Here is a 12,120-nt window from a genome sequence, read left to right on the forward strand (position 1 = left end):
AAGGGTGGCGACCTGAAACCCACCCTGCCGTATCTCATCATGGTTGGGCTCCGAGCCCCCCAGCCCCGCACAGATGAACAGTATGTCTAATGGGTGGATGATCTTATTACCTTATTTACAAAGTGACTGCATGCACATGTAATTTGGGTTTTTTTCTCTATTACTGAGAAATGTCATTCCCCAGGCTCTCTCTCTGCTTCCCTGTCTCTATACACTGTCCTGTCAAATAAAGGCAAAATAAAAAGCCCAAAAGATATCTTTAAAAAAGAAATGTAGACAGAATGTTCCTCTGAATGATATATCAGTCCTAAGACCGTCAAAATGACACATTCATTTAGATTGATTAATCACAAAGAAATGAATGGAAATTGATAGCTTTCTGTGGTGACTTTTGACCTGCCTCATTTAACCATTCTTAGTTAATGGTACCAATAACAGAGCAGGCCATTTATTAGATTGTTGTAATTTCTGGACAGCCCTTTTACACTAGAAATCTGGCCTCTTGTGCTCTCATTTTGTGTGGTGGGAAATCTGTGCAGCCTAACAGGAAACTGATCTAGACCAACATAATGCAGTTTGTGGATGAGGTGTTTATCATCAACAGTAATGAATATTTTTGAAAGGTTGAGGAAGAGGGCAGCACAAACTGGTGTTTAAAGATGGACTTGATATGTAAAACAAAGTCATGAATGCATGAATTCCTTTTGATCTTGTGCAGAAACGGCCCTGGACAGACTGATGAAGATCCGAATCATCCATCTGGTGAACGATGAGGAGTTCCTGCCCACAGCTGTGATGGACTGCTACTGGGAGAAGCTACTGAAGAGCGATTGCTCAGAGTCTGAAGACTGGAACAGTGAAATACTGTAACATTTTGTTCATAACTGTGTTTGTGCTGACAATACAACTGGATTTTCTCCTTGATATCTTGACTTTTACTCAGCTTCTGATCACTGCTCTGGGGAACAGACTATGGTTTGAAAAAATGTTTTAAAAGAGTTGACCGTTCTTATTGTGTCTGCCCATGTTAAGTGTCATGTTGCCACTGTTTATATGAGATCAAACCAACGATGGTTCTGAAGACTGTAGTTCTTCATTGTAAGGATACTCCACTATATTTCTAAACAGTTTTCCATGTGCAGACTCTACCTGTAACATCGAAAAATGTGATATTCCAGCTGCTGTCAGCATTAAACCAATAAAGGAGTTTATAAACTGTTAAGTTTAACTTCATGCTTCAAGTTTAACTTCATTGCTGCATCGTGAAATCTAGATCCTGTACATAGATTGTAGCTATTTTTATGTGTATAATGTTAAATACGTGTGTTTACTCGGACAATACATGTGCACACTCAGACCGACATGTAGTTATTTCCATATATTCAGCTCATCCAGAGCTGTTAGAGCGGGTTAGTGAGTGGCTGGTGGATGAGTGGCCGTTGGGCGGATCGCTGCTCCCAGCGGCCACTCCTCTCAGCCTCTCCGGCGATGAAGCTCCGGACTCAGCACACGGGACTTTGACCTCGGCTCTGTGGAGGTGCGCTGTCTTTAGTCGTGTCGGTTTCCCCCGGAGACAAAGCCAGAGCTGTGAAGTGTGATGCGAGTGGTCCAGGATTCGGCCTCAGCATGTGATTCCTGTTGGAGAAGAAGCTTTTCGGGTCGCTGTGGGATTAATGGAGAGTCAGACCTGAGGAGTGGGACTTGAGAAAGTGTGACTCACACAGACAGAAGGTTGTCTCGATCTGTTCAGTCAGGTCGGTGTCTGTGTTCATAACTTATTTATTTTCTTTAGTTTTTTTTTTTTCAAGTTTTTTTTTATGCCACACTGAGTGAACAAAGTGCCCATTACTTTGAGGTTCTTGTGAAACTGGGAGATTTACATGGAGCCACTCAGATACAACTTCAACGAGCAAGGTAATAAGAGTAGAAACAGCTTCTATTATCCACCTTTTCTATGACTCAGCATTTTAATTTGCTTGCTTTCTAAACAGAAAAACAGCTGGTTTTCTATTGAGTTTATGAGGGGGATTATTTAAGGAAAAAATGATATATTTTTTTAAATGATTATTTACTTGAAAAGTTCCGTTCACCTTAAAACTGTAAACACAACTGAAGTTTTTGCATATTTGTCACATTTAAATAAGAAGAATAACTTTATTAATGCACAAAGAGAAATCCGTTTGTCTGTCAGCTCATCTACCATTTGCAGAAGAATTAAAAAGCCTGATGGCTGTAGGTACAAAGGATCTTCTGTATCTCTCTGTGGTGAAGAGAGAGGAGTCGTCCACCACTGCTGAATTAGTTTTTCACATAGGGCCCAGGGCCAGGTAGGTTTGGATAGCTTTTTTTCCCCCCTTAATCAGTGAAAAAATCATTTAAACATTAGTGTGACAAATGTGCAAAAAAAAAAAGACAGAAAGAAAGAAATACTTTTTCCCAGCACTGTATATATGTCTGTATGTGTGTGTATTATAAATGTTCATCTCCATGTATTTATCCCCTTTGTTCCCAGAATGAGAATAAGATGTGTTCACCACTTCCATAGATTGAGACACAGGTGCTTCCTGTTTTCACTGTCTCTGCTGGTCGTCTGCCTGCTCAAACTGGTCTACATTAAAGTGACAGTGAGGGAAGGCATCTACATTGAGCCCTATGGTATCACCGTCAGCATATCCAGTATCCACAACCACAGGTATGATGTCAACTGCACTGCCATTTACGAGCTGGACCCCGTGGAGATCGGCAAAGCTCTGGAGATAAAACAGAAGGTTATTCTAGATGCGGATGACGATAGCACTGTGAGTCTGACCTCAGACTGTCAAACATTTATCAAGACAAGGGCCTACAATGAGGTTCCAGTGTCAGAAGCAGAGCAGAACTTCCCGTTGGCTTACTCTCTGGTGGTGCATAAGAATGCACCCATGGTGGAGCGCATTCTTCACGCCATCTACTCGCCACATAACATCTACTGCATCCACTACGATCAGAAGGCCTCTCCAGTCTTCATAAAGGCCATGAAGAACCTGGCTCGCTGTACTCCTAATGTGTTTATTGCCTCAAAACTGGAGTCTGTAGAATACGCCCACATCAGCAGGCTTAATGCCGACCTCAACTGCCTCTCTGACTTGCTAAGGTCAGAGGTCAAGTGGAAGTATGCCATCAACCTGTGTGGCCAGGACTTTCCCCTCAAGTCAAACTATGAACTGGTGATGGAGCTTAAGCAGCTGAATGGCAGTAACATGCTGGAGTCCAGTCGGCCGAGTGAACTGAAGAAGCAGCGATTCGGCTTTCAGCACGAGCTGAAGAATGTTCCTTATGAATACCGTCGCATTCCGGTCAAAACCATGGTGGCCAAAGATGTTCCTCCTCACGGTATTGAGATGTTCATTGGAAGTGCATATTTCGTTCTGTCAAGGGATTTTGTGAATTACGTCAGCAGCAGCGAGATGGCAAAGCACTTCCTGACATGGTCTGCTGACACATACTCTCCAGATGAACACTTCTGGGCCACACTCGTCAGGGTTCCCGGGGTTCCAGGACACATTCCCAGGTCTGAGGCTGATATTACAGATCTGAGGAGCAAGACACGACTGGTGAAGTGGAACTACTTAGAAGGACACCTTTATCCAGCATGCACAGGTACACACATGCGGAGTGTTTGCATCTATGGAGCTGCAGAACTTCGCTGGCTCCTTAATTATGGACACTGGTTCGCTAACAAATTTGACCCCAAAGTGGATCCTGTCCTGATCAAGTGTTTGGAGGAGAAGCTAATGGAAAAACGTCATGTTGTGCAAACATGAGAGAGTGGTTTCAGTATTTCATGTTATTGGACAAAGTGAGAGATGACTAAATGAAAAAAGGTCATCAACTCAGTGACAATCACTTGTCTTCATCCATTCCAGAACATTCTCAGGCTGTTGCTTCCAGTGACCACTCCAGCAGCACACACAGGTGAAAAGTGCCTTTTACATGAAGGAAGTGCTTTCTAGCCAAGAAATGCAACTTCATACACATCTCATGTGATCAGTGTCCATACTGACAGCACTGTTCTTCCAGTAAGAGTAGAAAAACCAAAAAGCCATGTTACTGCTGTGTGTCTGACAAAAAAAATCTGTTTTTCTTGTTGATTGAAGAAAGCAGTTGGTTTGAAAAGAGTTCAGAGTGAAATGTTTCTCATCTATGATGATTTATTTATTTCTAAATAAAACAAATAAAAAAGTACACTTGTTAGAGGTTGCATGTCCTGAAGTAATGCTCTGAGTAAGTCACATGTCTGAACACTCATTTATTTATAGCAGTATTTGGCATCAGTGGTATTGAATTATGTCATCAAGGAAGAAGTTAGCAGTAGAGGCCAAACTGTTACTATCAGGCTGTGAACATGTTTCTAAAGTTGGACATTTTACCATGAGAGTGTAGGTGGGTTGATTCACTGTTGAGCGCTCCCTTTTGGTTGGAATGGACAAATTAGCTCATTAGTGAAACAAGTTAGTGACATGTTGTAAGTGTTTAGTCGAGGGGGAGGGGTTACAGGATACAGGAAGAGAAAGAGGAAGGTCTTCCCGCTGTGTGGGATAGGATAGTCAGGGATATTTGACTTTTGTGGAAAATTGTGGAAAATGTAAAAAGTTGATGGTACAGTGATATTTTATCATGAAAGTAGGGCATTTAAGGAGAAGTATGTAATGGTAACTTCTTCATTTCAAACAATGTATTGAAACAAAAGCTGACAACAGTCACACACCACAACAAAAAATGCCAATGTGTCAAGTTGTCATGTGACCAAAGGGCGTTCACTTTTCTGCTTTTCTGTGACTCTTCCAGTTTCCCTGTGTCTGCCTGGATTAGAGGGTGAGTGGGAGGAGAGAGAGACCATGAACACCAATATACTGATGATTGTTAATTGTATCAGTGAAAAATAACAACTGTACCATATGTAATGGTGACGTTATATGTGCAGTTAAGTAATTTATTGTTATAACCCCAATAGCCCACTAGTAGATGCATGAATGAAAGAGTAGAGACACTACTACTACCACTACTATTACAGCTGCTACCACCACAACTAATAATAATAATATTATTATAGTGATAATGGTTGGTGGGCTAGGGTTAGATCTGTATCCTGCACCAAAACAGGTACCTGCAGACAGAGGACAGAGAGAAGGACAGAAACATACAAAGTTAGTGATATGAAACTGACGATACAGATGGAGAGAGAGAGTGCCCTCAGTGCATCATGGGAATTTCCCACACAGAAGGGATCAGACTCAACTTTTTCTTCTCCCGTCTTTCTCCTGGTCATAAATTATTCTTTTTCTTTCTCCTAACCTGTTCTGTTTTTGGAGAGAATCCTTCACCTTATGAAAACAACAACAGTCTCTGTTCTCACACCATCAGATGACAAGCACTTTGTTTGAGTCATGCCAAGATCTTTAATGAGTGAGGCTATTTCAGTATTGGCAGTATTTTTTTTATTGATATAATGATGTGTTAAAATGACAGACTCCTGTCTGGTAGCACAACACGGACTGATATCAATGAGGGTTGACAAAACAACAGTCACCTACAGTGAAACCTCATCCTTCAGCTGACTCAGCTTTTCTCTAGATCATAAACACACATTAACACCAACATTATGCCACTGATGAAATGATTACCTGTTGGAGTAGACTGCACTGGTTTTAGAGACCTAATCAATATTTCCCCATAGTCATATTACTATATGTAAATCTTGATCTACAAGCCAGCGCTTGGACAGGCTGAAATAAGATCAGGTCATTTTACAACACAAAGCAGCAGCAGGAGGAGGAGGAGGTGCAGCTACAGCAGGTGGCTCTATAGAATCAGCTCATGTTTCTGTCTGCTTGACTGGCTGTAAATACTTAATCAGCTGTTACCTTTCACGGGAATCTTGTAAAGGACAATATGGGAGAGGTCTTAAATGTCCAGCTTCTCAGCTGATTCTATTATGATGGAAATTTGTACACAAAAGCTTCAGCATTTATAACTAGAGACTATTTAGTTGTTCTCAGTCTCAGAAATGAGGATTCGATCAGAGGTGGTGGACCAGGTAAGATTGTCATGTCGGTACAAACCACATAACCAGTCTGAAGATTTCATGTATCTTCTCAAACTCTTGTTCCTTGTCTTTTGGCTCTTTTAACACTTGAAGTTTTGTGTTTTTATTGAATGGGCCTCTGCTGTATATTCACACAGAGATCCTGTCCCTTCTTATTCCACTACCTCAGAGTTTCATCCTTGGTGATTTTAACATCCATGTTTGCTGCTGTTGTAATTTCCTGTGAGAGTCCTTAAATCTAGTTCAGATGATTCTCCATAATAACTCCAAAGCCTTATTTAAGGACGGTGATGGACTCTGGTGAGGGGCTCCACCCCTCCTAACACTGATCCTAACCCTGAATTAGCAGAGGCCTTTCTGGGCATTGGTGGAGAACATTAGGGCTCTTCTTGTTCTAATTGTGGCTGACTCATGTGTCATACCTACAGACAACACATACTTACACAATTTCAGCCAGTCTCCCTCCCAACCTCCCCTCGATGCAGATGTGCTGAGACAGCCTTAGTTACTAATAAGCTATTGCTTGCTGCAGAGATGTGGGAGCTCCACTTTTGTCCCACTGGACCTCACTGCTGTGTCATATATAGTCCACCCCTCCATCCACTTAAGCACATTGAAACCTGGGTTAAACTAAAAGGGTCTACCTGGCCAACAGGACTTGAACTTTAGCTGTTTTTGTAAACTCAGATTCAGCTATTCTTGCACTTATTCTTTCTCGGCTACATTGCAGTGTTCTTCATGCAGGCATCTCATAGGAGCCCCTTTAAAAACTGCAATCATTTCTGGATGGACCAGTTCAAATCATTAGCCTCCCTACACAGGCTGCTTTTACTGTGTGTTGATTTAAAAATGTTGTTCCTAACTTCTAAAGCACTACATGATCCAGCCCCAGGCTGCATTAGAGACCTTTTAATGCTTTACATGCCGGGCCGCCCCCTCAGATCAGCAGGCAGTGGTCCTCTGCTTGTTCCCTTGCAATCCATCCCAGGTACACAACAGTTTAGATTACTGTAGCTCTGCTGATTCTGAGACTGTTTTTAAATCTAACATTAAAACTTTCTTTTTCACAAAGTGTTCATTTCTGCTTGATTTTTTTATTTTAATCATAGGACTGTTTTATTGTTTTATTGCTGGGTTGTTTTATTTTTATATTTTATGTTCTTTGTTTTTATCTAGGAATCACCTTAAAAATCATTATCAATACTATTTAACTGACTTTATCTCTTCATTTAAAAAAGAGCTCTTCATCTGAACCGAGGCTCCTGTGCAGTTGAGAATAGACCTCATGATGAGTGTTTGTCACCTCTTTGGTGATAGACACATTTTCTAATGTTCCTACTTCTTCTCTGTGATGAACTGTGTCACTGTGCACATAGCACAGTGCTATGAAGTGGAGAATCACTGCTCTTTTTTCCACAGTCAGCAGCCTATCTTCCGAGTGGCCGGTCACCGGTGGTTTTTCCTCTCCACTGCTCGCCTGCTCCTCACAATAAACTCAATTCATGGCTGCTCTGCACTGCAGAGGATTTATAGAAGACAGGTGAAATCTGAATACGAACCCTCTGCTCCCTCCTTCGTGCCTGTCTATCTGCAGGTACACAATGAACAATAAGCATCATTCTTTCTCTGTGCTCTGGTATTTTGGACACAGTCCAAGCTGAGCTGTTTATTTTCCTTTTGCCCAGGCTCATTAAGACCTCATCCTGAAAAGAGCTGCTGTGTCATCTTCCAGGTCTGTGAGTTTATCATTCACTTTCAGCAAGACTTTGGGTGGAGAAGGCTGATCTTGATAAACAGATATCAAATATCACATTCAGTTTAAAAAACATCAGCGTATTTACCTTTTAGCTCATTCTTCCGAGATTACGATGCATGATCCTCACGCTGATAAGTATTTCCATGACTATAATTCTTATTACAAAAAGTGAAAAAACAGAAAATGTATTTATAGGTCATGCTCTTCTTCTCTTCATGGTTCTATGTTGTTTTAATTAACAACTGAGCCTTTCTCACATGAAGCAGCTCAGAGCCAGAAAGGGAAACCCAGGGTTAACTGAACAATTTGATAGACAATGTTAGGCTCAGTCAACCCAGATAACTGAGTTATCCTGGGTATGTTAAAATGGCCTCTGATCTACTGAAACCATCTGTCCAGAAAATGAGAACTTCATCAAGGACATGCATGAAGGACCACACATCCTTTTGTATCCAGACTGCTCGGAGGTGGTCTGTGTGCGCGGGGCAGGAAGGTCATTCAGAGAGGCAGAGCGGAAAGGAAACAGGAAGGACATGCAGGATCACTTTTCATTTGCCTGGAAAGACACTTTTAAGGAGGTGTGCAGATCTCATAGTTTAATACATTTCCATATTTACATACATAATATTGATTTTTCTGTTTTATGACACTGTATTTTAATGTTATTATCACATTCCCCTTACTCTGAAGATTCTGATGTTTGTAAGTTTGTGTTGGGACTGGTAAGCATTCCTCTGAGTGACTCACATCACATTTCTTTCATAAAAAGCAAATTGGTTTTGTCCTTGGTTGAATGAAATGTAAAAATGAATTTGTTTCACATTTTGTAATGTTGTTTTTGCACTACCAAGCCACCGTACTTACAAGTACCAATAACAGTCAGTCACTACTACTGCTACTTTGAAAAATAATTATATACTAATAATAAAGTTAACGATAACGCTGCTCCTAACACCTGCAGAGTAAGGCCACAGATAGACAGACTATGGGAGAGATAAATATAGTTTGTGAAATTAGAGAGAAAGAGAGAGAGAGCCTCATACCTTGATGGACCTGTAGAAGCTCTAGGTGACCAACCTTTCTTACTTCCTGTGGAATAAACAACAAATACTGTAGTAGGTTGAATTCTGCCAGAGGATACAAGTGTTTATATGAGATAAGACACGACTTGCAAACCAGACCAAGAACAATTGTGAACGTGTCACTGGCTCAGTGAGTAAGAACAAAAACATGTCTTTCTCTCCTACAGCATGAGGCAGAAGTGGATAAACTCTGACATGACGTGCCTGATGGCAGTTTTTCTCAGTCTCAGGCTGCCGTTTATTTCTGTCCCACTCTGACCTGAATGCAAATATGTGCTTGAGCACACTACCTGAGCAAACAATCATGCTTTTGAGAATGTAAGCTAGACGGCGTGAAGCATGACCTTTAGATAGCCTAAACACCCTTTACATCAAACTTAGTTATTTTCATCCCTCTAAATAAAATTAGGTCAAACTAATAAAATATCTAATGTCTCTATCTCATAAAACGATCCTGCTGTTCAATCACTCAAACAGACATGGACCTCTTGTGTCATTGGCATGAAAAGCAACTTTATAACTGATGCCTGATGGAAAAAAATACCCATGGAGCACAGTCCTCTAAGCATAATGGAGGCCTTGTCTGTGCAGACAGCCGCTGGCTCCAACCGGCCAACACCTCACTTCATGAGGGAATAGCCTGGAATAACAGAGCACTGTATGTGATCACTGCACTTACACTTCCTTGGCATCTGGGCAGTTACACACAAATGACATGCTTTCATAAAAAGATTTGAAACATCACAACACAGACCTCACACTAAAAACGAAGAAATAACTCATTTAAGTGGTAATGTGGTGCACTTCTTCACCACTCACTTCACACAGGCCTCATTCACTTCATTTCTACACAGTTACCTCATTTCCAACATTGCATGCGCTTACGTGTTAGTATTTGAGTGCAATGTCTTTAACCAAGTTGAATGTGAAGCCAGAAACTGAATCACAGACCTTCTGCTCAATGGATGACTAGGTCACTTCCTGATGCACAGCTGCAGCAGAGCACAGTCACTTGACAACTACAAACCAGATGGAGATAGACCTTTGGCTACTTTGGCCCCCTGAGGATACATTTTTGTACATTTTGTGACCTCTTGACCTTTGATAAAACGAAGAGAGGCCGGTTTATACTTCTATCTTGTACCTTAACCTCTCTTCAAAACATTGACATGTTTGTTCATTTTATATGAAGCTGTACTAATTTTGTTGTTTAAGTTGTTTATTATCAGCAGGATAAACCCCTTGAGTTGTCGCAACTCGTTTTCGAGGGGGTCCTGCGCACCTCACATCAACATAAAACACAACTCATCACAGTACAATAAAAGGATACAGAACAATACAATAAAATAAAGTACATACACACACACACAAGAAAAAACAAACAAAAAAGACAAAACAAAAAAACAAAGACTGGACAGACATACAAAAATCAATCAGACAAGTTGCAACCGGGTTTGGACAGGTATTCAGCAAAATGTGGCGACAGATTCAATGAAAGCATGAACAAGTAATTTCAAGATGTGAAGACAGGGCATGATTAAAGCGATCTGATACACATGGGTAGGTGATTCTATTTCCAGTCATTTGGTGCTCTGAACATAAATGCTTTTCTACCGGTTGTTTTTCTGGTATGTGGAATGGAAAAGTTTTACATTCAATTGGGTGGGCATTTTAATGGGACATAAATAATTACCATTGACTTTTCTAGTGCCACAGAGCTAAGAACCTGCCAATAAGTGAATTATCAGTTAAAACCAGTCTCCAGACCCTCCCAGAAAGCAAAGATGAACATCACACTTGCTCCATTTCTTTTCCGTAGTGTTTACAGATCTTCCATTCATTTGAACGATGTACTCATTTGTGTTTGTTGTCGGAGCTTAAATCATATCTTCTACACAAACTTCCAGAAGTATTCCAATGGTGTATGGAAGGAAATTACATCTTCTGTGAGAGCTGGACCAGAAAAAATAGTATTGGGACCAATATAATATATATATATGAGCAGCGATACCAGTCATGGAGCATGTTGTGTTTTTTTGGTCAGGGGTCAATGTCCACATTGGCTGCGCAGTAATTGGCTTGTTGGTTTTCTTTGTCCACTTGTCCACAGGCATCATCACCTGACTCTTCATCACTTGCATCAGTGTCATCTAATTCCATGTCAAGTGAAGGGAGAAAAGCCAAAAATCCTTTAGGAAAGTTTTAATCAGCAGAGCACCAGGACAGGCAGGACACAGACGTTTCAAAGTCTTTTTCAATGTGTGACACACATTCAAAAAATACATAAAATAATTTACTTTACTTGACTGACCATACAACACTGACCAACCTGTGGGTTTTACTTGGTTATTAATGAAATGGCTAAATCTGATAAGGTGCAAAACTGTTTATTACGGTGTCAATTCTATTCAGCCTTGTTGTGACCAACAAACGGCCACAAGATGGCGCCAAAGTATAGCCTTTTCAAAGTATACAGATAGGTGGCCTTGACTTAGAAAACTGAGCAAATTAGGTAAGGCAGCATTTCCAGAAAAAGAAAAGAAAAACAGACTACAAACAAACTACAATAACGCTACAATTCATATTTTATAGTAGTTTAGCTTTAATATTTCTCTCATTTCCATATGCAAATTAAATGTAATGCCATGTGTGATGTCATATGTGACTGTAGTTATCAATTTGATTATGTGAATGCAACATGTATGTTACAAAAAGGAGAATATTTGGAAAATATGATCTGATTTCAATTTTAGCTCTTGTCTTTATATTTTATGCAAATTTGCTCATGTTAACAAAGAATTTCAAAAAACTTGTAATACATTTTTTGTTTGTCTTAATGTAAGTTATCAACTCAGTAATTTTCATGGAGATATCTAAAGGTTAAAATTTTTACCTTATTCACGTGAAAAATTTTTTTTATATGCGTATAAATGGGATATGTTAGGGTGTTTTTCAAAACTTTCCCGTAATGGGATTCTTCGGGGATTTTTTTTTCTCACTCAGGACATGCTGAGGATACAAAATCAGATGAGTTTGCTTCTGTTGCAATTTGTTTAGCCTTTTCTCATAAAATGACTGGACTATTAGTCTCTCTTTGGTATCTGCATAGAGCTGGGGTTGTAGTTTTCCTTGGCAGGAGGTCATTTGAGGACATGTCATGTGCTGTGAGGGTGGACTATAAAAGGAAGGGTCTGAAA

General features: G+C 40.3%; 1 protein-coding gene across 1 annotated transcript; it reads left to right on the forward strand.

The window, feature by feature from the left end:
• Window positions 1–1,551: 1,551 nt before the first annotated feature.
• gcnt4a (glucosaminyl (N-acetyl) transferase 4a) lies at window positions 1,552–4,097 on the forward strand. The gene is made up of 2 exons (XM_083978666.1): window positions 1,552–1,914; window positions 2,513–4,097. The coding sequence occupies exon 2, from the start codon at window positions 2,514–2,516 to the stop codon at window positions 3,801–3,803; it is 1,290 nt and encodes a 429-aa protein (XP_083834792.1). The 5' UTR covers window positions 1,552–1,914; window position 2,513; the 3' UTR covers window positions 3,804–4,097.
• Window positions 4,098–12,120: the final 8,023 nt, after the last annotated feature.

This window comes from Trachurus trachurus (genome assembly GCF_905171665.1).
Source record: "Trachurus trachurus genome assembly, chromosome: 9".
Lineage (NCBI taxonomy): Eukaryota > Metazoa > Chordata > Actinopteri > Carangiformes > Carangidae > Trachurus > Trachurus trachurus.

Coding starts and splice junctions, on each gene's coding strand:
- gcnt4a (XM_083978666.1), top strand. CDS start 2,514: ATGAGAATAAGATGTGTTCACCACTTCCATAGATTGAGACACAGGTGC.